Below are 25,407 nucleotides of genomic sequence, written 5' to 3' on the forward strand. Positions count from 1 at the left end.
GTGGACCTCCAGCTCCACCGATGAGAAAGTGTGGCACCTGTGTTGTTCATTCCTGTACCTACAGTATTTTCAGTGTTTTGACCTAGAGAAGGTCACCCTATCTGGAAACTGGAAGTCAGTGTATCCATTTTTTCAGATAACTAGGCTAATTTGTTTTAGTCACTGCTAAATTTGTAAAACCTTCCCTGAGAAACCAGGTTATGAACAGGGAGGAAATGTAAGCTGTTTCGAGATTAATTGACTCTCCTTTTAAATCACAGCTTAGCTTAAAAATATACCTGTAGCCCACTTTAGAGCTTAATTAATAAATTCATTGGGTATGACAGCAGAGCATCATTACAAGTCCCTCAAGAAGAGAAAAGTAATTTCTTTGGTTTAGTTTAAGCCAGGCTGTGCTTGCTAAATTCTGTTACAGCACTATGACAATTCTTTAGTATCTGAATTGGTTTGCCAGTGTGGAAGTGGACTATGCTAAATCTTGTTTTCTTGATTTCAGGACATGAAATGTCACATTTTTGCTTGCTTCTCTTACAAAAGAATTTGCATAGCTCTCTTGCAAAATAGTGTCATCAAATCTCTCTGGGCTGTAGTCTTTGTATTCACAGACTTCTAATGTATAGTGAGGCTATACCTGCAAAATGGGTGTAAATGGATCCATGCCAGGACAGAATTGGCTGCTGATTGCCCAAGTGTGTCTCAGCCTGCAGGTATCAGTGAAACCATTTGGGGAGGCTTCTAAAGAAATGCCAGCTGTGATGCCATATCTGGTTGTGGCTGCATCTACCCAGAGTACTATCGGGACTCATCACTTCCCTTCCCACCTTACTTTCCACGAGGTGGCCATTCCTTAGCCTGCTTCTTTCAAAAAACAATGAAACGAAGCAAGTCCAGGTGATCTAAGTAGTGAGCTTTTCCTAACCCAGTGTTGGACTTGGCTGGGATGGGAAGTGTCTGCATGCGGGGTTACACGGACAACTTGGAGGGGGAGGCAATGATCTCACATCGGTGATGGAGGCCTGGGTTCAATACTCTCAGTCGGCATGCCTTACTTGCAGGCATAACGAGATATGTGACTGCAGGCTAAATGTACTGAGTTTGTTTGGGGCATTTAGACTGATGTAGAGCAATTTATTAAAAAAAAAATCAAGAGGATTGAGCACTTTAATTCCTTTTTCTTTATTATATCACATTACCTGCTTTCTTCGTGAAGGCTATCACTTTTTAATGCGTAATTTTTTCTCCTGATTTCCACTAGGTTAGTGATTATCATTACTTTTGCTTGCATTTGATGTGATACTAATTCCTTGCATGGTATTCTTGTATTGAAGTGCGTCTTTCAGTTTCTTTTCCTATCTTGTGCTGTATTCAATATTAGTCAAACAGGTGGAGTGTAGGGAGAAAATTTTCTCCCAGACCTTCCCGTTCATTTCACAGATTGTATATGTCTTCAGATCTCTAGTTCCCTGGTGTAGTCTGTCAGGTTCCCCTGTTGTTTCTGTGGATTTATCAGCCAGCTACTGAGGAGAAAAAGTATTTCCGAATTAATAGGAAAATGTGTTGTGAAACCACAAAAATGCTTAGAAGCCTCCAGTGTAAGCACTGTATCTGGAACAACTCTTTTAGGGCTTTCTTTTTATTTGGGGAACCACCTAGGTTTCGACAGGCACTGTTGCTGTGGGTTAATGACAGCTGAGGGCAGAAATCCATACGTCCTTTATTGTCCTGCCCTGGAAGCCCCATCTAGAACTCCTCTTTAGTAGGGTTGGAAGGTGCTCAGCTGCCTGCCCGCTGGCCAGGGGCTGTGGTGGTCACTGGGAAGGATGTCCCAGCTAGCAACAAGGGCAGCGTTTTAAGGCATAATGGTAGAAGCTGGCAGTGGGTCACTTAATATAAGTGTAATTTGCTTGGATGAGAAGGAAATCCACTCCCCTGTTTTTCAGAGAAAGCTTTTTTTGGGGGGGGGGAGGGAGGGGTTGAGTAATATCTGTCATCTTGGCTAAGGGAGGGATTTTGTGGACACTTGCCACCAGATTCTGGAGAACTCACTTTTCAGCTCAGAAAGCATTTTGGAGCTGGCGTAAAACGTAAACAGCCTTGGCTTTGTGGCTCTCTCGAGTGCTCGTCGATCTTTTGGGGATCTTCCTTGGGGCTGCTGCTGGCCTTTTATACCTGATGTAATAGGTATGGGTCACCTTCGGTAACAGGTAACTATATAATCCCTTGTGCAGCTGGTTTAATTGATAGATTTTGTGCTTGCGTGACAACTCTGTGTTGTTTAGGGCCCCAAGCTATGATCCAGTTGCAGAAATGGTATGGCTTGAAGCTGCTAGTTGCATTGCTGTGCTTCTGAATGTAAGAGGTAGGTGAGTTATCCCCGGTGCGAAAATAGCAAAAGTGCCTCTTTGGCAGAGAAGAGGCAGCAGGAGAGCAGAAGCCCTCAGTTAGGGCAGGGCGGTCTGTGCGGTGAGTCCCTGCGTTGTCAAATTGAGGATGGGATATAACCTACGAATCTGGGCTTTCTTGTTTTTTTTTCCTGGCTATAATATGGCCCTACTGTGATTTTGCCAGTCTTGGATACGTGAAGCTGAAATTTAGCTTCTCAGCGACCAATGTATACCCATATGAGCATTTGGTATGCGCGTATTCCTCTTAGCTGCGTTTTCACAGTGGAGAGGAGCATATGGCAGTAACTAATTACCAAAGAGTTAGTTTCTCTTCAGTATGCCCACATTTTCATATAGATGCTTATGCTTGTAGTAACTTGGATTTCAAACTGCTTTCATCTCAGCAAGAGAAGCGTAAGGAGCACGAGAGATGCATATCAGCAGTTGCTTTCTTTAGAACTGGGGGCTGAAAGCAAAACACCATCTTTCCTGGTTGCAGTTAACCTCTGCTTGAACTCCGGGCGGTTGAAACTGGCACCGGCCCCATTTCTCCATTCTGGAACTTCCTCTTCCAAATTTGTAGGTAAAGATATGTTGGGAGTTACCATAATGATGACTGATGTCATTGCCCGGGCACTGGAGAGCGAGCTTGAATGGCCTGGCCTGACAAATGGGCTTTAGTTGGTTGCAAAAAAGAGGCAAAACTATTTACGGTACTTGTTCACCTGATATGTTACCGCCAAAAGACTTCCAGACTGTTTTGCTTTTTGTCTAACCTAATTAAAGATCTAAAGAGTCGTGCTAATAAGCCACAGATACGTGCTGCGCCGAGACCCGTGGTTGCTCCCAGGTTACTTGGGCTTGAAAAAGTGCGCATAATTGGAGAAAATGCTTTGCTGAGGTGGGTGTGGCTCTGAATTTTACGCGTTTAGAAAGTAAAGGCTATATTTGGCCTGCCCGCAAAGTCTGTGACTAATTTAGTGGATGTTAACGTTTCTGCCCATATGCTTGCCTTTGATTCTGAAACTGTTTCAAAGTTTGGTGAAATGATGTTTGTTCCCAAGATGTTAACTTTCTGAAAAGGCACAGTATACCAGTTAATTAGTGGTGTTTATAGGTTCAGCATGTTATTAAATAAACAAATTCCTGACAGTAATTAAAATGTGAGTATGATAATCTTAAAATACAGTTATCTGACCTCTTTAAAGATCTAGCTTATGTGCCACTCTGTGCCTGTGCTGCGTTTAATTAGAAATCACATTCTAATAATGGGAATGTTTACTCTCTAATGAAACTAAATATAGAGATCTCCTCACTATTTGTCCCTGCTGTTACAATGAGCTGTGTTGTCTGTATTAAAATTTGAATGCTTCCTCCCCAATCATCTCTGTTAAATAAACTTGTTATTGATTGGGAACTCCACTTTGCTGATTAGCAGTTCTTTACTGCCCATATTGCTCTTGAAAGCGCAAGGATAGCCTAAAATGGCTGCAGATTATGATGTATGGCTGCTCTTGTGAAACTGCAGCTGTGAATCTAAAAGAGGATGTAACCATGCAGAATCGCTCTTTTAGATGGTCATTAGCGCTGCATAAGTACAAGCCTCTTTTTCAGATAGCATTTATTCTTCACAGTTCTTCTACTAGTATTTGATGGCAATGTCATTTGCCAAGCACTGAATAACAATGAATGTTTTCTTGAAGTACAGTATTCTGAACCAGTGCTTTTTAAGCTGTTTAAGTGCTTAATTTTCATTTGACTGCTCCTTTTCATGCAAATGTGAATGTAACAGAAAAAGCCAATACATTCTGTTCTGTTGTGCTGCTGTGACGTATGGGACCGAGCTGAAGGCTTGTGTGTAGGAGAGGGAAACATAGCTTCATTTGTCAGATTTATCCACTGGCATCCTGCTCCAATTTTACTCTTCTTTCTTACTTTTATTTAGAACACACACACACACAGACAGGCACACACACCCCACAAAGCTTCTTCTGTGCTGCTAAGGAAGAAGCGAGCCAAGAAATGATCTTTTTTGCCCCCAAACAAATAAGAGACCAAATGCTAGATTCCTTTTATGGGAAGGAAAAGAGGGCTCAGGTCTAAATAATTCCGTGTTCAGTTGTTTTCTTCTCCTTCCAAGGATCTCAGAGCACTTCTAGGCATTAGAGAGACGGTTTTTGAAAGGCAGATTTTTATGTGGTTAACACGTACAACTGTGGCAAGATTTTCAGCAGTCTAGCACCTACTCCTGCCATTATGAGAGTCTGAGGGAAAGCCCTGCACCCAATGTGCTTTGTTCTTTTGAACATCTGGCCTCTTATTTTGCTTGGTGAGCTGTTTTGAAAATCTGGCATCAGTTCTGGGTTTTAAGCTCTAATTAAATATAGTACACAGCCTGGCTATAAGCTTCCCAATACCGAGAGAGGGGAGAGGAAAGAAAAAACCTGTCCATATTTTAAAAACAATGAAACTGAGATAGATCACTTACTGGCTTATTGAAAATTGTCAATACATTTCCATACTGAACAGTTCCCTCAGAAGTGGCTTTTAGAGCCTAAATTCAGACCAAAAGAAATATGTCTACGATTCTACGATTTCAACAGTTCTAGGTTGTAGAACCACTAAGCAAATTAATTACGCTATGGCCAGGAAATCAGTCATACTATGCCATGAGGATTGGTGGTATCCATTCCTACATTAACATCAATCTCTTCAACACAGTTTGGGAATGTGAATTAATACTTGTTTTTAACTTAGTAGAAGAGCAAATAGTATATTCTTTCTGTGGAGTAGTAAACAAATACTCTGCAGAATGTAAAGGCCGCAGAGCTAATTGTAAAAAACCCATGCAGTTAGCTGGTGATTCCCTTTAATTATTGACAATATTGAAAGCTAGTGGCAAGTCTTCAGTAGATGCTCAAGCTAATCTTGTCTAGCGTGTCTTAAACACTTGTTTCCTTGCTGTGTAGGATTACAGAATTTTCTGTATGTTTTGCATACCAAGATCCAAGAGGTTTGTATTTATCCGAGTCTTTCGGCCATTCTTTTTTCCTCTACAGAAATCCTAGGTTGCAGTGTAAGAACATGTATGGTGTATGTGAAGTTCTTTTTCAGAGGTCTGCCGACTCCATCTCTGTATCTTAGATGTCTATTTATGTTTTTTCAAAGTTATTTTGGATGTACCTTCTTTCCTATCCTCACCACTCTTCAGGAAGCTTTCATTCAATCTTTCCTGCTTGACCATTAGTCACAATGATACTTCAGTGATAAAGGAAGCGTTATTCCCAATGTCGTTTTAACCGTACATACCAGGACCTGTCACATATACACTGTTGACATCAAAGAGATTTTGCAGAAACCTATAATTTTGCAAAAATACAAACCAAGTTGTATTTTCACCTTTCATATTTTGCGTTCTAAAAGGAAAAGTGACGAGTCTGCCTTTGGTGTCCAGAAGGAGTGAAATTCCAGAAGCAAATAAAAGTAATGACAAGCAAATCTAACAATTTCTATTTTTAGTTACCTAAAATGCTAGTAATAATATAAGCAAAGTAGTTTCATTTTTAATCTGTCAGTATCCCTTTAAGGTAGTTCAGTGTTGATAATGTTTTCTACGTTTTGATGCTGAATAGCTCCCTCAAAATTGAAAAATAAGTATAGTGTTATATTCACTATCTGAAAGTAGTGTATATGGCTTTGAACAAAAATACTGTGTAACGCATTGAGAAGTGTTGTGAACCAGTGCACATTTTATGTTTTATTGTAGTACAGTATTTGCTTTAGCTCATTTAAGAGTCCATGCAATAAGAAGGAAAGTAAAGGCAGCAGAGGTGTAATAAACACTGGTTTAATTTTTACAGCACAGTACATTATAGAACTATAAAATTGTGTGATTGGCTAAGTCATTAACACTGCCTTAAATCAAATAAGTGTTTAAAGCCTGACACGCTTAGTGCTGAAAACCTGTATATCAGCGACTTGCTAATAGAGAATTTAAAAAGTAACCAGTGTTGCCTAGAACAAAGATTGTGCCACTGTGCGTCTTCTCGAGCTCCGCATTAAGACAACCATCCCCTTGTCGTTAGACTTCTCATGCACTCCCTTATTTTACAGCAATCATATCTCCATCAGTTCAAGCTTCCTTCAAAGCTGTGTCTTACAGAGCCTGCAGAAGGTTGCTACCGGATCACCACCAGTAAAGAGTAAATTAATTAAAGTCCTGCCCTACGCTTACTTTATGAAAGGTTTTGTTTTCGCTTACTGATACAGCCTGCATTTATTAGTAGCCTGAGTTAGGGGACATAGTAAGGGCCAGTCCAGAAGTCATTCGAGTCAGTCAGTCTTACCACTTTTCTAATAGGATCTCGTTCATCCAGGCCCTATATTAATTGTTCGTGTTCTTGAGCTGAATTTTTGAATGTTGATTTAAGAGATCCATAATGGCCTGATCTGAGACATCTCAGAAGTTCCAGATTTTTGTACGCAGTGCTCAGCACTTTCTGAGAATGATCTCTTCAGCTGGAAAGTCTGAAAATGTTGATGCTGTTTTGAATATGGTCTAAAAATAGATAAGCAGTATCTCTTCATAATTTGCTAGATACTGGAAGGCCACTCCTGTCAAAATGAACTTATGTCACTGGACACGTTAAGTTCAACACTTGGCGTTAGTTTGTATTAGCTCATTCAAACTTGAAAACAATGTTAGAGAACATTTGGAAGATGAATTTCCTGTCTCAGCCAGCTGAAGGAAAACATGGCCTCTTAATAAATTTAGCTTCTTTCCACTTTGAAGATAAAATTTTTGCCACTATCTGCGCCACAGTGTTTGATTCACTTCCTTATTTTATGATTCGGTTACAAATGTAAGCTACTGATTTAAAAGACATCTCCCTGAAAAATATGTTTTCCCAGGTTCCCAGGAAAATATGTTTCCCAGGTTGGCTTTTAAGCAGCTGAATATCAAAATCAGTAATCCTCACAGGGGGAGAGAGAGAGAGGGAGAAGAAATACATTGAAATTAAAAATGTCAGGTTTTCGAAGGTGGCTCCTCACAGTAGGGTGGCCTTATTGGACATGTAGGAGGCATACATCCACCTTGGATGTATATCGGAGAGATTCTTTTCTTTAAACTGGTGGATATATTCCTAAGCTATGTCTAGGAAAAAGAAAAGGTATTTCTAAAATTGTATCAGCTGTTAAGCTGAAAGTAGTAGATTTTTAAGGACTTTGTGTGTGTACAGGAGGCTATACTTTTAGGCATTGCTTTCTCTATGAGGAGGGAAAAAAAAAAAAAACGTTAATCCAAATTAGCCAAGGACTCTGGCACACGGTATTCAGTTAGAAAATGTCCATGTTAGTTTAAGATGTTACAGGCTTCTGCCACTAGCTGCTATGGCCATGGCTGTGTCAGCAGCATGAGAGTACTCCACCCCCTTCAGCACAGAGCGTGCACTTAGCCTGTGAGTCCACCTCTGCACAAAGCTGTCCCAAAGTGAGCCGTCACTGTCTTGCCTGCCTGTGGGCTCTGGCTGGGCTCTTAAGATGAATCCCACCAAAAACCCCAAACCAATCATGATTGTGTTGTTTTGTTTTGCTTTTTGGCCAGATGTGAGTTGGCCGCCTGCTTGGCTGTATGAACACCAGGACTGTATCCTTAGTTAAAATTGTCATGAGAGGTGTCCCTGAAGCAGTTTAAGCTGTGGTGGCAACCCTGCCAAGGTTACCTGAGACCTGGGACCCACACCTCATTGCTGCAGCTGTTTCCTAAAGGGGCAGTTATACAAAATCAGTCTGCTGCTTGGAAAGTTTCCTGCCCGCATGTCCTTCCATGCGTGATTGCGGCCCCCACAGCTATGTCCATTTGACTAATAGTATGCAATCCTCCAGCAGGTTGTGTATGTGTAATAGTCCAGTTAAAAACGACTGAAGATGGGAATGATACCAGAAAGATAGGGGGGCATTGGGAACCTTTTAAACTGGCTCATCTGACAAAGAATATGTATTTTGGAGCTGTGCCCAAAGGTACACGTTTCAAATTATAGGGCCTGGGGCAGCAGAGCCAGCCTAAGAGGCTCCTCCTCCTCCTTCCCTCTCAGCTCAGAGGTTCATTGCTAGCTCGTGCAAAGGGAGCTCCCGGTAAAACCCCACAAACCAAATTCTCTCTTCCACATTACATACCCTAAAATATATCCTTGGCTGAAGTGAACCCAGGGTGTTCGCAGACAGGCTGTAAGACAGCTCTGTTTATTTTTAGGCCCTCAACTAGGGTCCAGACATGGCTAATTGATGAGTGGACCAAGCGCAAAGGCTATGCCAATTAATACTGCTGTATTTAAAATGCCAGCAGCCGGCTGTTTGAACTCCGTCTCAGTGGGCATGTTTACATTTGTATGAAGGAATAAGTGCTCCCTTTGGAAGTGTATTCTTCTCTTGTGTCCCTTCATTTATATGTAAGAATAGTAAACCCCTAATCAAACACCCAGGATATGAGTAAAGTCAATAAGGCACAATTGTAGGATTTTTTTCCCACAAGTTCGAAGACGCGAATGAACCTGAAGATGAGTTGTTAGTATTCCTACTTTATAGTTTTGCTAAGTCATTAGCGAGATAGAGTAAATGGATGCCTTTAGGGCTGGCTAATTTGTTTATAATACTAAATGGCTCTGGTTTTGAGGGAAGAGAAAAGCCATCAAACACTTCTATGCATGGATGTTCATTTCCAAATATCTGAATAATGATTGATGTTGTATACAGGATACATTCAGGAAAGGAATGCATAGAAGTCATCGCCTTTATCCACCAAACAGAGCTTTTGCAGCCCTTTACAACTTCCCATATGTTAATAAAAACATTTTCCGAGAAATTGGCAGCTTTGTGCTTTGTAGCTGATGCCAGCTTTTTTCGTGGACCAGTTCAAGGCAGAGCAAAGGGAAAAAAATGGCTTGTTTTAGTGCCTGAATTACTCTGACAAGCTTTCACATTGCCCCTCCTCTTATTAATATTCTTTTTGATGTGAGCTTGTAAAACAGAGGATTGGCTGTTAATCTCTGGGATCTCAAGGGCTTTTGGCAGTGGCCCATAATTGATGTGTTCACATGGCTGTTGTCTGACTACTAATGATTAGACAGCAGTGTTATCTCCCAGCTAAATCAGTGTTGCTTATAAATCACACTTGATAAACTGCAGTTTCGTTTCTTCAAAGAGTCTGTACATGTCTATATACTTTGATAGAACTGCCAGAGGCATTTCATGAATTCATGACAGTTTAGATTAGGTTTATTTTTTATTTCAGTTGGGCAAAATATTTGAATTTCTACCAAGTGTAGAAAGAACTGGCTTTTGTTGTTACTAATCTCATCATGCAGTGATTGGAATAAAAAGGATATGTACAGTCAGGGCGGAGCAGAGAATAGAAGGTGCATGTAACTAGGATATCACATGTGAAATGTGGAATATTTGGAATAAATATTTCTTTTGCTTTCTTGCTTGAACAGAGGGGGAGTTTCATTTGCAGCAGGTGCTGATCACTTTGTCAGGCTATAAAAATAGTCTGTGAGACAGTGTAAGAAAGGAGGAAGTTTAAGGCCAGGTTGATGTTCTGAAACACAAGATGTTTTAGCTATGGTGTTTGGGATTTTCTGAGTGAAATTGCATCCTCTCCATTTCTCTGTTCTTTCTCAGCAAAACAGGATGCATAAGCCCCAGCTGGAACTCTGGCAAACATGAACTTGTGTCTTTTTGGGTGCTTACCTAGCATGCTAATGAGGATCCCTAGGTACTAAGGCAAAATCAATAGGAATTAATGTCTTTGAGTTAGGGACATGAGAACAGAGATCTCAAGGTCACCCACTTCTAAGCCATACAGAGGAAAAGATGTGCTGTCTGGTTCAGTGGCCTGTAATCAGACAATTTGGTGCTGATAGTCTAGCTACTTTCGTAAAAGAGGACTACATGAACATGAAACCTAGGTTTCCCCTCTCTGCCAAAATTGAATTGTCTCAAAACTGAAGCAGGTAAGTAAACTCAGGAAGATCTTCCTTACTGACTCCAATTCATGTATTTGTCTTTGTACTGTAAGTTTAATCTTTTAGTCTCCCTCTTAAGGACTGTCTGTCTGACATTTCGTATCAGTACCATGTTCAATTTAGAAAAAGGAAAAAAATAAACATTTTGGAGGGAATGGTTATTAGCCGTTTCCTCCTCATGTGGATTATTTTTTCTGTTCAGAATCTTCACTGTACTTAGATTATTTTCAGAATTTTTTTAAGGCCTCTTGAAAAATTATTAGAAATGCTGACCTCCTCTCTCCCTGGTAAAACAAACACTGCAATTCAAATTCTGCCCACAGTTGTGCTTCAGTGGAACTACTCCGGTTTTACACTAGAGCAAAGGTGTATGCCAGTTGAGAGGAACATTTGACTGTTGTAAGTAACTGACATTCCCTAACATATTGTAAAAACTCCAAACTCCATTTGAGAATAAAGATTTTTTTGTTAAATGTAGATCTTCAACTGCAGGCATTTGCAGGGATAGCTAAAGCTAAATAACGATTCCACTCCCTTTTCAGTAGAATTACCAGAGTGAAAAAGTCGAAAGGCAATTTTAAAAATGGTTTCATTTAATGACTTGCTAAATAACTGTGAATGTATACATCCCATTTTTAATAGCAATAATACTATCTTGCTCTTTAAATAAAATTAGGGCACTGAGCTCTTCGTAGTATTTGTAGGTAATGGCGTAAAGTCATATGAGAAAGAGAGAAGCTGGCTGATGTGGGAGACCTAAGGCAATAGTATATTGGAAGATACTAACCCAGATCCGTCTGTCTTGCCTAAGAAGCCGAAGGGCTAGCTAAATTAGAAATTTTGGTGTTGGCGGACACTGACAGATATTGGTCCATGGTCCAAGATACTGGTCTGTGAATTTTCAGAACGTGCTGAAAAGTGTCATCCGTAAGAATCTAGTCAGACAAAGAAAAGGGTTTGGTATGTGTTAACCATCAAGGGAGCTCATCCTGTTTCTGAGGATTGTAGAAGTTCTTTGACAAACTGTGGCAAGAGAAATTAACAGTCCAATAGTTTCTTTCACCAAAATCTACTTGAATTGAGGAAGCATGGGTCTGAATCGTAATGCTTGCAACTTTAAACTCACAAGGTAGAGTAGACAATAAAGAGGTAGAAGGCAACAAAATCTAGTTATGGGACACTGAAGTGCAGAAATGCCGAGAGATGCAAAGAAGCCAGACTAAAAGACACCCTAGCTTTGCTTTACGTGCAGTCTTGCTTTACTCTGGTTATGTACACTGCAGGTTCCTCCTCACGCAATTATGTTGGTTCTGCATAGCCCCGTGTTCAGAGCGGCTAAAGAGGCGGCCCTTCCACCAGACTGCAGTCTGCTGGTAACGGAGAACTTCTGCTGTGGGGTCAGAGGGATGTGGTGTGATTTGCCTGGACCCTGAGAATAAAAACTTGAGAAGAAATGCAACAGTTAAATGGAAGTCAGTCATGATGCAATTAAATTATCCATTATCTTCCTATTTACAGTTCAGAATGGGAAAACTTTCCTTGATGAATTGATATCTTGATAAGTGATACAGCAAGTACAGCTTCATTCCTCATCAAAGTCTCAGGCCTGTTAGGACTGAACATTGGCAACTTCAAGGTATCAATTATTAGTAATGCTGTGGAATTGCCATATGTAAATACCTTATCTTTTTATCTAGGTTCAGAACCCTGAGGGGGTGTGTATAGAAGAAACTTGTGGAAAAAAAGATGTGATTGCCATCTTTAAAATTAAAATCTTCATCATTACAGTTTTCCAAAGGGTCACAGACCTAGGTAAAGAAGTATCTAATCCCTTACCAGGACGTGACTATGCCTCAATTTTTACCATATTTGGTTGCAAGACACCATCTGATACAGGAGCTCGTCTTATGCATATTCTGTCTAAATGCAAACAGAGAAATTCTTTTCTTGACTTGGAATACTGTGAATCTGTCTAGACAGGACAGGGATCTTGAGGGAATTTCAGGGCTTGTTTATTCTGTTTTAAAGCTCAGCAAAGGGTCAGGCAGTGACTGACATAAAAGTTTGGAAGTGCGAATTGAGGAGTTGACTATGAGAAACCAAGTTTCAATGGAGAAAGGTGCTCTAGAGACTTTCAAGCAGAGTTATCTCAATCAATACGATTTTCCTGGGCTGAGATAGGAGAAATGTCTTTACTAGAAATTTGCAGGTGGTAATCTGGGCATCTTCCCAGGCCTCTGCCAAACGTTAGAGTTGACATACAGTTTTTCACAGATGCAGCCTTTGGCAGAAGGATATCGCTGGCAGCTGTCAAATGCTAATCTTTCCCATACTAAAATGGGTGAATGGCTCTGGGAAATCCCAAGCATTTGAGCTAGGATAGAAGATATAAGGGAGAACAAGGAATTCTCCGTGCCTGCAGTTCTTCTTGTTTTTCGTTGATCTCCCTTGAAAGTCCATGTTTGGAATAGTTTAGCACCATTATATCTGCATTAGACCCTACTGAAAGATTTGAGTTCTCGTTATGATCATCGTTGTATGTTATTATTGTCCTAAAAAGCATTATCGTTACCCCATCTGTGGAACCGCTGCTGATAGAGTTGCACAGTGTCTGAGGAGGTCTGGAAATCTGTATGTGGAAGGAATATGTAATTACCAACAGCACGGGTGTTGGCAGAACTGTGTTTGCTGGTTGCACAGTTGATTGGAGTGGCATAGAAGATCTTGAATACAAGGGGGAAATTTTTCCCTCTTCCTTGCAGTAAAAGGTTAATAGTACTGCAAGAGTTCAGGTTTTGTTTTGCAGTGTCTTTTTGTTTGCTTTTTTATTTTTTTTAACTACTTGGTTGAAGCAGAAAGGTTCATTTTAAGAGTAGGAAATACTTGAAATCTCCAAGTAGATGCTACTTGTATTAGTCAGTTGAACATAATTACATCTCAGGTTTCTTGTCCATGCTACAGAATTTGGAAAGCATATTTTTTGGATTACTCTTAGGCATAGGATCTTAAGTCTAAAATGTGGATGAAATTTAGGCAGTCTGAATCTCCTTCATTGTTCCTTCACATTCAAACTCTTGTGATCCTCAGTTCAATTGACCATAATAACTAACCTCCTTAGTTCCTCTGACTTTTCCATATGTTGAATATAAGACTTGTAGATTTGCCTTTCTGGTGATCAAAATTCTTTTCTACAGCCAAGTCATGTAATGTTTCTTTTCTATTTTCCAGACATGGCAGGTAATCTATTCCCCCCCCCCCCCCATTAATTTGTTGTAGAAAGTTTGTTCATCTAAATGTCTTTATTAAATAATAAATGTCTTGTAATAAACAAATTGTATTGAGAAAATGACCAAAGATTTCAAGGATATAATTAAAACCTTCTCATCTGAAAATGGATAGTTTTTTTTAAACATCAGTTCTGTTAAGTATGGTGGCAAAATGCACCTGAGTGGCTTCTTGGGTGAGCTTAGATGCAAAAAATCCTGAATTGAGTTTAAATTGAGATTTTTCAGATGAAGGAGAGATTCTTCATAGGGGCCATTTTTATTACATGGTAGAATATGGGTGGATAGCTTCATTTTGTATAAATTCTTTGTGGGGCAAGGTTCGCTGAGAAAAGAGGCATCTTTTCTTGGATCAGTGAGATGGCTGGAGAAACAGACAGACTTTCAAGCACACAGGCGTTTTTTCCGTGTTACATTCTCCCACGTTTGTTTTCTTCCAAAGTAATTTTATTGATTTCATTAGCAGTACTTCTGGTTTGTGGTGCCATGAATGAGATTGGAATGAGGTCTTCTGGGGTCCTTGTTGCTTTAGAAGTGCGTGAAGGCAGGACGGGCATACTTTATGCAAAAACAAGTCAATCTCCCTTTTACCCTAAAATCTTGGTAAAGGAATTTGGAGAAAAGCAGCACTTCCATGCAGAGATGGATTCCTTTATTTCCTGCTTTTCGTTTCGGGTATAGTGATTCTGTGAAGTATTACTGTGTAAATCTAAGGAACTTGTTGATGCCGGTTTCAAGGCTGGAGGTTTCTCATTCCTTTTGGTCTTACATTGGCGTCTTCCTTAAGGAAGGGCTTAGTTTTGCAAAGGGTCAGGTTTTTGTTTTTAGGTATATCCCATAATAGGTCTGGGATCTCCTTCTTTCTGCATTCTTTCTACAGACATTCCTGCTGGCAGTGCTTATTTTTCTCAATTTAAAAAGCAGGGCTCTTGTGGAAGGGGCTATCCCAAGCTTTGAACCTGCTCCTCTGCCTTGGTCTGAGCTGTGTGATGGTACATGGATTAAATGGTGTATGGCATGTGCATGTCAAAATCATGTGCTGGGTGATGCTGCAGGAGCGTATGACCTTGTCAGGTCTTAGTCTGGTAGCTCTGTCTCCTGTCCTTCAGAGATCACTGCCAAAGGAATATTTTCATTAATAAGGCGGAACTACATATATTTTTATAGTTATACACCTGCTTGCACACTTTGATGGTTCACATCACATTGCTGGGCAGTTTGGGAGCTATTAGTTTTTTAGTTTGTATTTTGTGATTTATGACAAAAACATTTCACACTTCAGATACACACCCTCAGAAAGTTTTCAAAGTTAAAATGAATGAAATACCTATATGCAGAATACATCCATTTGGTAATATGATCAAAAGCCATCTATTTAAGTATCTGGGAAAAAATAGGTTATTTTGAGTAAAATGATAAAACTAATCCCCCATGGTCAGATTAGTACCATAGCAAATTAAGGTCATGGGGGTTTCTGGGTTACCACTCTTCTTTCATTCCCTGGGGTTTTCTGTGGGAGTAGATTAGAGGCTCTGTCCCATAAAGACTTAAGGCTCTTCTATGCTTGCAAGAAGGGAACTGGGCTATGGCTGATTGTGGTAGTATGATGCTGGGCTTTCTGACCTAGGATGTCCGCTCAAATTTGTGTCCCTTCTGCCATGAGCTGCCGTCAGCTCCACCAGATCCTCCTGGTTGTCAGGAAATCGCTTACAAAGGACACAAAATGTTAATTTTCAAACACATTTTTAGGAGGTTACATTGCATCAAGAAGATGAGCTTTCATGAGAAGAACTTAATTTGAGTGTGTAAATTAAAGTGCCCGAGTAACTGCAGGAAATCCCTGTTTATTAGAAAGATTTGCCTCTTCCTGGTTGGGGCGATGTGTCTTCTCTCTTCTGTACCCTCTCCTGCCTGCAGACCAGCATCATGCAGCCACCGCAACGTCTCTGTGCCCTGTCCAGAGCGAGGAGGGCTCCGTGGAGCGTTTTCTGTCCCTTGGTCGTGATTTCTGCTGCCGGGAGCCATCGCTGCCTGATGCCTTCGAAGCCTCGGTGGTGGGGCGCTGCCACGGGTAACGCTCCCACCTTGTAGCCTTTGGTACTAATCAGCTCTCGAAAGCCCTCGAAATGGGGTGAATGAAGAAAATATCGCTTGAATACTTCCGTTGGGTTGGGAGCCCTTCCATTATGGGCATTAAGAGAGTATCTGTGTAAACAACCTTACTCTGGTTTAGCTTGTCGTCCTCCTATTGGAATCTCTGGCGTGATAAATAGCCAGGCTACCGCTCGGCGTGCACCAGCACCTGGCAATAATCATGCAAAAATAACAGTGAGAAACTGCAGAGCGTCTGTTCTTGACATTAACTTTCCTCAGTTTGACAGACTGCCACCACCAGATGTTTAGACTTATGTGCCTTTTTTCCGCTGGAGATGGCCGCCTTCCTGCCTCTCTCGGGGCTGCTAATCGCTTACATCAGTGCCCTCCGGCGGGTTCGGGAGCGCGGCCGTGTCACTCCAGTATCGCGAAGAGCCACTGCTTCGCTCTGCCGATGGCCTGGTTGTCCGACAAGATAGGATAGTTTTAAAACAGGGGAAGGTGGAGCGATATTTAAGCTCTGCAGATTTATTCTCACGAGGAAGGTCATACTTGCACAACGACTGTGGACGTCAGGGCCGGTAAACGTCCACCTACTTGGTGACCGAACCTTAGTGGTCTGGTCTGACAGCGTAATGGCCCCTTTTGCTGCAATAGCTGCTTTTTTGGCCTTGTCTGCTCCAAGTGATTTTAGTGGAAAACATGAACTTTCATGAGCAAGTCAAAATAAACCAGAACTAAGTACAAGTATTCATAAAAACGAACTTAGCAGGGGACACTGTCAGATCTGGGCTTTCTTCTTTGGCCCCCCCTCCCTGTTTATAATACTTGGAAAACGGAAGACAACATCTGCCAGTTTCGTCTACAGTCATGTAAAACATTCGCCCTTCCGGTATGATAAGGGCAAACGTTTGGTGTGTTGCCCCTGGCTTTGGGACGAGTGTGTTTTATGGCAGAGCGCTGGGTACTGGCAGCTTTTGCCCAGGTTTCCAAAGCCGCGTGCAAGCTTTGAGGCAGGCCGTTCCTTCAGCCTTGCTCCATTTGCAGAAGTAGGCAGCCTTGCTTTTGGAGCGCCGGGGCTCCATTTCGCTGCCCGTTCTCTCCTCTGCCTGGAGGTGAAATACGCGGAGAGCGACTCAGAGCTCTGCCGGAGTACGTATTGCCTCCGCTGTCCTGGCAGGGCTCTGCTCGGGGCCACCCCTCGGCCCCCACCAGCCAGCAGTATCAGTAAGAATCTGATTATGGCTCCTCTTCATTACCGTTCTAGTGTAATCAATATCAGAATCCAGGCTTGTTATTATTATTATTATTATTTTAGTATTTGCTTATGGCCATGTAGGACAAAAAATAAATGATCATACAGAACTTTATATATATATATAAATACATATATTTAGCATCCTTGGGCTTGGGTGCGCGATTCAGAAGGGCTGGTTCTCAGTTTGTATGGATGATGCTTCAAGAAAAAGAATGAAAAGGGATCCACAGCTGGAAGGGCCATTTGCTATTTTAAGGAAGTTCTTTACGATTTTAGATTTCCATCTCATTTTCTCATTAGGAAAAGCGGCCACATGATTAAGTGATCTGATCTGTGTTACAAAAAGTACAGGACACAAGGATATGCCCTTCAGTCCTTTCCTCTTTCTGCGTATTTGCCAACTGTGCTTTAAAAGAAAGCAAAATTAACTCTGAGCCACACTGAGATGCGCTTAAACAAACCCTAGATCGCAATGTGCTGTGAGACAGCTTGTCTCTCCTGTTGGCCCTTCTTACAGGGGCCCAGGATGAAAAGCTACATAGACTTGAAGGTGTTTCATCATCTATCTGAAAGCAGGTAATGCTGTTTTTTTAAACCCTTGGACTGAAGAAGGATTTCTTGGTGTGAAACCTATGATCCAGTGGGCCAAACAAACATGAGTTTTGGTATGTAACAAATGGAGGGAGGATTCCCCAAGTGGCAGGGACAAGCAGGTGTGCTGAGGATCACCAACTACTTAAGTGGGCGCACTCATGTCCTCATTTAACATTCCTCATTTAATCTCTCATGCGACGAAGGACCTTATGGCCACAGTAAAATACTGAGCACCTTGAGGACCAAACCCGTATACAGCAAATCTCTTCCTGGGGGTATTGGAAGCCATGCAAGACCAGTAACTTTTTCAATTCATATATAGATCCTGTGGCTATGTGAACTGTCTGTGTACAGGCCGCTTGCCTGGCGAGTTGTGTTCTTCCATGTACACGTTTTGGGAATTCGTAGAAACAAGATGGATTGGATAGACTCTTGTAAAAGTCCTCAGCTGTTATTTCAAGTAGAAAGATGTAAATGTTATCTGTAAGCTGTTAGGTGGGTGATCCTAATGTATTTTAAATGACTGGATGACAAGAGATTATGTTTGATGGCATATGGATATTAGAATTGTTCCAAGTGCTATTTTTTCTGTGATGCACAGGAAACAAAATGGCGTTTATATGTCTTTGTACTGTCTTTCTAAATGTTTTTCTTTAAATAGAAAATGCAGTTCCCAGTTTGCAAAATTAATTTCCATTCACAAATCAGTCTCTGTCAGCACCAAGAAAAAAGTGGCGTTAATCCTTTTTTTTAAATTTTTATTATTATTTCATGCTAGCAGTCTATGACAACAGGGAATAGTCTTGTAGCAACTTAGCAATTTGACTTGTTTAGCATGATAGTTTTTTTGTGCTTAATTTTTCATGTGCAGCATTTGGGCTGATGCTAAAAAAAAAAAAAAAATTAGATGAGCTCATAAGACTGAAATCACCCATGATAACCAAATCCCTACATACACAAATGCAGTCTAAGCAAACTGGGTTTTCTTTTGTTTGTTTTGGGTTGTTGTTTTTTTTTTTTTTTTAATCTCACAGCACCATTATAGTAAGTTTGTCTGTTGTTTTCAGGTTGATCCCCTGTTTACAGTGCCTGCACCTCCACCTCCGATTTCCAGCAGTATCACACCTCAGATTCTGCCTTCCTACTTTTCCCCATCTTCATCCAATATTGCAGCACCAGTCGAGCAGCTTTTGGTACGGACTCGTTCAGTGGGTGTAAATACTTGCGAGGTTGGAGTAGTAACAGAACCCGAATGCCTTGGACCCTGTGAGCCTGGGACCAGCGTGAACTTGGAAGGAATTGTGTGGCATGAAACTGAAGAAGGTAAATTGTTTTTTCATTAGGCTTGTCTATTAGATATGTTAACGAGGAGACTGTGCTCTGTCTGCCTGGACGCTAACTGGGGCCTCGCTAGTCTGTTGGGATGCCGTTGTGTACGATGGCAGTCGCAGCTTTATAGCTAAGCTGGTGAGCTTTTTATTTTATAAAACCCAACAATTTTTAATTTAAACAGTCAGATTTTCCAAATGACCTACAAGGTAACTCCAATTCGAAATAGATTTGTTTTCTAATGCTATATTGAGAAAAGCATATTAAGAAATAGCTAGCAGGATAGCATAAGTATGCTAAGCAGCAGGATCTTCGTTAAATATACAACATGAGGGGAATATAAGGATGGGAGTGGCTATGTGAAGAGGTTAGGTGAAAGCGTGCAAAGCTGAGTAATTTTGGAACTCAGATCTTATGATCAAAACTGTCACCATTACACAAGAATAGAGGCCCCAGAGCCCTCTTAAAGACTGTATTTGATGTTGTGATTATTTTGTTTGCATTCTGGTTGCTCGAAACATGTTTTAAGAGGAAAACATGCGCGTTCAAAGAGAAATGCTCCATCTGGTGAAGAAGTGCTAGCTAAACCAGAGCGATTTCTTGAGTATCCCTGGGCGGTGTCTGGCCAAGGAGGCGCGCTGGGGAGCTTTGGGGGAGGCTCCACGGCGATTGGCTGCAATTGAGAACAAAGTCAGTAGAAAGAGGATTATGCTCTGATATGCAGATTTTTCCATTCTGGTTTTCAAAAGCTCATTATTAAAATACCAGCTTTCTCTTGTTAATGCTAAAAATACTGCATGTGTACTCTAAGCTCCTGCAATTTTTGGTTTAATAGCGGTGTATTTCTCCAGTTACAGCTGCTCGAGAGTCCTCCTGTAATTGTTTTCTCTTGTTTGTATTGAGGAGTATTTAATTTGCAGTGGTCTACCTTCCTCAGCCGTGAAAACAAGGTTATTTACGAAAGGACATAATGAAAGAATACAGCCGTGCTTTGCTTCACGATAAATCCTGACATCCTTCAGACATATGCACAGTGGCATTTGGTCCTTTCCAGTGATATATAAGACCTCACCAAAGTGCTCTACACTGTCCTCGCAAAAATCAATATAGAGAGTCAGATTTACTTGCTTTTATATGCTCTCATCCATCCATCTTTCTCTCTGTCTATGTCTACAGCAGATTCATAAGGTAGATTGATCCTTTTAGATTGTTTTTAAAGCACAGTATAAATTCTGTTTTAAAATATCCCTGCAGAGATGACTGCCCTTAGCAGCTCCAATCTTCCTTGACTGGCCTGTATTAACCAGTGCTGGAATGTGTGGGTGTTAACTGTGGTGACATGAAAGAGCAGTAGCTGTTAATAGTGTTATTCTTGCTGAATAAACTAAACTTCTGACCCCCACTGAATTTAAGAAGCCTGCCTTGTTAAAGGTTTGGCACCAGAAATGAAGTATTTAAAGAAGTGCATTCTGGCCGGGATGACATTCCATTTAACATTTTCTCAGCACTCTACTGGTTTAAAAGCTCATGTTATTTAATGGAAATTAACTCCCTTAACCTTTTCCCACTTTGTCTAAAACAATTTTCTGAAACAACCGAGGGTGCAATGAAGACGGGTTTGAGTGAAATGGTTTTGAATGTGCCTGTTTTCACCGGTTCACAAACAGTGTGGAGTGACACTACAGGTGTGAGTGGCTACAGTAATAGACAAAATGGGATTTTAAAATACCACTCTGGTGATATAGGTAGAGTGTAGATTGTTTAAAAGACTGAAGATAATAGGTATGATTTTCTCTCAAGAAATTTTACCATTTGAGACCTGCTTTACTGAAGAAAATGTCATTACTTTTACTCTGTTTTCCCCCCAAACCAGTGTTCTCAGTTCACTCTGTGTTATTAAAAAATGACTTCCTAATGATCAGCTTTGCATTTTAATTCAGTTTTGACGTTTGGGGCACACATGCATGTATATATTTAGCTGTTTTCAAATTTCCTGATATGTTCATGAAAGCAGCTATATAGCAGCTTGCATGAAGCCATGTCTGCCAAATTTTAGAAAGCAGGGTGCAGATGGGTCTTTTATTTACCTTTAACAGAAGGATGATTATCAGATTCGCATTTTCTCCGGTTATGATTTTGACTTTAATTAGGCCAGAACATGACCTTTGCTAAACTGGTGTAAATCCAGAATACTCTAACTGAAATCATTGTAATTGGTGAGATCCAAAACCATCTTGTTGTGCATAATGTCCGACTGAAATACGAGTCTCTTTTGTGCTGCCCATATGTTTCGTTCATATCCACCCCCCTCCACTGCTCTCCAAGGCCTAATAAAACACACATGCAAACTGACATCTGTCTCTACATCTGATGGCTTTTTTAAGGTAAAACAGTTCTAAGAAGCCAAGGTGCAAGAATTGCTGACCTTGGCCTGTGTTTTGCGATATTTGAATGCTTTAGCCTTTCTGTAAGAGGAATCGTGAGGCAATTAGGATATGCTGGGAGGATGTCTGCGCACCCTATAGCATATGGGAACGATGAGCCCCATGTGCGTGCTGGGCAGCCTTCACGCGCTGCCGTAGCTAGCAGCGGGAGTGCAAATACAGCAAGGATGTGGCCATCAGAGTTATAATGAGAACAGTGCAGTCAGCAGAGGAAGATGAAGTCAGATAGTTTATGTAGACCTCATTACTAAATCTAATCCATGCTCTCTGGAAGAGAAGGTGTGTGCTTGGGAATTCGTGGTGTGAAGGTTATCAGCATCTGAAATAAGTGGTTTTCTTTTAGGAGTGTTAAACAGGTTGTCACGTTCTGCTGCATTTGTTCTTCAAGGTCACAAGAAGGATGGTGTTTGGTTTTGTTATTCATGTTTTTAAGATAATCAGTCCAAAGGAGAAAAAAAAAATAAAAGCAAGCATTGGTTTTCAGACAAAATTGTGGCTTATCAAAGACAGCGTTACTACTACAGCTCTTTTCATTTATCCCATGCCAGTCTGTGCAGCTGATTTGATCAGTGGATTTAATAAATGAGACCGTTTTTCCCGGAGTGTTTCAATCTTAAGATGTGTAGAGGGAAGCTGGCATCTGAAGTCTGTCACATTTTATTATGGGGCTTTGTAACTAACCATGGCTGTGGTTTTACTAATATAATTGACTGAGAAGGCTGGTTATCACGTGGGCATTTCTCAGTTGCACTGCTCACAGTTGTATACTGCTTAATTTTCACATGCGTGCGCAGTAGGCATTTTCTTCTGTGTAACATCCTTGTTTGGCTATGACTTGGTGTGTATTCAAAGTGGTGTTAATGGGTGGCGGGGGGAAACGAGGAAACTGGTTGAGGCTACCTTGCAGTATTGGAATGAGAAATAGTTTATCGGCAAGTCAACCTGAAAGCTGGCAGCTGATGTGGATATTTGATACCATAAACTACTCTTCAGTAACAGTAAAAATCCATTACATCAAGCAGCTTGGTAGCGTTGCTGGAGCGGGCTTTTTGTTCATTTGGTTCTTCTCATGCTCTGTTTTCTCTGGGAAACAACTGCTAAAAGTCTGTATTTCTATATTGAGAAGTAAGGTTAATCTAGAATCAGGTACTTACTAAACGATGTAATTATCTTCTGGGAAAGCAGCTCTGAAGAGAGCAGTAATTGTTTCTTACCGCCTAGAGGAAATAAAAATGACCCAGAAAAAGGGGAAACCACCAACCAACTTTCTAAATTGCTTAGAGCTTGGTTTTTCTGTTTTGTTTTGCTTCTCACACTCGGTTGCCCGGGGTCAAGTCCTGCTTTTGGTGCCGCATCTAGGAGCGGAGTCAGCTTGCAGTGGTGAGGAGCGCTTGTTCTGCTGATGTCTTGTTTGCTTGAAGACGGCGGAGGAGACAGCCATCCGTCACCTCGCCGCCTTTGTGTGCAGAGCAAGCTGTCAGCGCGCCACGCTCGGCTTCTCACGTTGCTGCGCTGACGTCCTTCCTCTTTGTGCAGTTTGGGTACAACTTGCCGTTGTTGTTTGGCCATAAATAATGGAGAAATGAATTGTATTTTTTAAAGAGTTCTCTTGTCAGCGTTAGCGCATTGGCTTTTTAACTCAAGGCTGGTTGTCAGATGTGAGAACTAGGAATCTGGGGATTGCTGTAGTTTTATTTTGGATCTTGGAAATCTGATGGGATCAGCGCTGGGGTTTTCCAGATGGGTACTGTCATCAGTTCTGACACCGTTTTGCAGAAATTTCCGGTAGAAAGGAGAAGACATAATTTACACGGAGGCGTGCTGATACCTGTCGTGGATGGGTTTCCCCACCTGCCACCTTTGTATTTTGTATGCATAGACCTTGTTTTGAAAACATACCTATTGCACAGAACTGAGCTTGATTCCTCTCCGCTTTTTACTATGCAGTGTTAGTTTTGCAAAAAGTGTTTTAGAAGAATACAGTTGGTTTGAAATCTCGTTAGTGCTATATGTGTTTGTACATGTGTGTATAAGCAAGGGTGTGTACGAGTGTATAGAATTAAAAGCATCAGAAGTAGTCGGACTGCCGCTGATTCCCCTTAGCATTTTTTGTGGTTTAACAACCACATTTTCCTACTTTCACAAATACAAAGGCATGATGAAACAATGAACTTGTAATGTTGAAAGCACTGTCAAATGCATAAGTAGACAAATGCAGAAATTAGAGAAAATTGTTTTTGTTTTTCTAATCTCTTTTATCAAAGAACCTTACAATAAACCATAGAAATTCAGACAAACACGATTAAATCAACACTGTCTTCTTAAGTTCAGGCAAGGTTTATGGAGAGAGGTAATACGCTTTATTAAACCAAGTGATACAGCTGAAAGAACAGATAAGCTTTCAAGCTCAGCGCACTTAGTTTCTCTCCTTTCTGAGTGATGGAGAGCATTAACTTGCTGCACACAGGCAGCAGCAGTCTGGTATTCTTTCCCATATCCAGCACAGAGCTGTAAAGGCAGTGGGGATTTTATGGGAGAGAAGCACTGAAGAAGCTCAGAAATGAGGCTTCCTTACATCCGTGGTCGAGGGAAGTGTTTCACGGAGGCGGTGGCTTTTTTGGCCGGCTACCTTAAGAGAACACCTGAAATTCAGCTCTCTTCTACTCATGTGAGTCATCTGCTGACCCGCATGAACATCCGCCAGTATCAAAATGCAGTCTGTGCAGAAGAAGTCTAGACATGTGTGTTTTCTATTTTTAAATGTTTTGTTCTTCCTCTTTCTGCTGTTTAAGATAGCGGACCCAGTGAGTTAAGGGACTCACGGAAGCCTGCGGTACCCAATTCTTCATAGCCCTCAACTGTCTCATTTTATTTCCCAGGGTGTTTTGAGTCTGACCCCTAGTCTGTGTCACACAGAAGCCCGTAGCAAAGCAGAAACGGGCTCCGTCTCTCAGTGGGGAGGCAGGCTTGCGTGGAAACCTGCGCTGTGCCCTTACGGCAGCTCTGCCTCCTTTACAAAAGGAGTTTGGGAGGTTGTACTTCTGGACGTAAACAGTGTCCGCAAAAAGTTTAAGAGATTAGTGTTACAGGATTTGGACCAGGAGAGGGATTTGGCAGTCAGTTTGTTGAGGTTTTGTAAGTGGGGCCTTTCTGGTGACTTCACCAGTATGCCCAACTTTATCTGATCAGTGTACGTGCTTGCTTAGGGATACAGAATCTGTATCCCTTGTCCTGTAACTGGCTCCTGCAGTGCTCATTGCACATTCCTCCGAAACGTTCAGTGCTGCCCGCCCTTAGAGGCAAGCTGGTGGGGCTGGGGGGACTGCTTGGTCTGAGCCAGCATGGCAGGAATCTCCTCCTGACATATTTTACAGCTACGACACAGCTGTAGCAAAATGTTTGTGCTCAGAGAACGGAAAAGGGAACCGTTTTTGACCCAGCCAAGTAACTGTTCTGCATGTAGCCTTCAGTTTCCAAATTGCACTGCTACTTGTTCTCTATTTGATACTGTTTTCATCTAAAATAACTGAAGCAAATAGTAATTTTAAAGGCAAGCCCCTGTGCATCAACAGAATCCCCTTAAAGTGGTTTTAAGCCATTGGGACTGACTCTTATGACCCAGGTACATGGTTGAGTTGATGTGGATTTAATGAGTTGCCATGAATCAGCTGAGCTACGGTAACCAAACCTTTGCAGGCTCTTAGCGCACAGCAAACAATAGATAAATCACGTCTGTACAAACCTTCTTAGTGAAGGAGAAACGTGAAATAGATCCTGGGTGTTCCCTGCTGGCAGAGTTATATGTCAGAGGGGGATATTTTGACCTCTTCCAATTGAATTTTGATTCTTTAACAAAGCGCTCCTTTTTCCAGAAATGTTCAGTTAGTCATTCCTTTTAGCACTAATTTCAGTTTGAGGTTATTTGTCTAGGTATCACAGAGTACTGAAGATCTGTAACAGGAAAAACTTGAAAAAAGTGAGGAAAAAAACAGAACC

General features: G+C 41.2%; 1 protein-coding gene across 7 annotated transcripts in view; it reads left to right on the top strand.

Annotated features, from left to right (window-relative positions):
- Nucleotides 1-25,407, top strand: part of ZNF608 (zinc finger protein 608) — an 86,373-nt gene that overhangs the window by 20,393 nt on the left and 40,573 nt on the right. For all 7 annotated transcript variants that reach the window (XM_026115378.2, XM_026115380.2, XM_026115382.2 and 4 more), the window contains exon 3: nucleotides 18,706-18,961. In XM_026115378.2, the coding sequence (XP_025971163.1) occupies nucleotides 18,706-18,961 (256 nt within the window). The remainder of the gene's footprint in view (nucleotides 1-18,705; nucleotides 18,962-25,407) is intronic.

Source organism: Dromaius novaehollandiae, chromosome Z, assembly GCF_036370855.1.
Source record: "Dromaius novaehollandiae isolate bDroNov1 chromosome Z, bDroNov1.hap1, whole genome shotgun sequence".
NCBI classification, from domain to species: Eukaryota; Metazoa; Chordata; class Aves; order Casuariiformes; family Dromaiidae; genus Dromaius; species Dromaius novaehollandiae.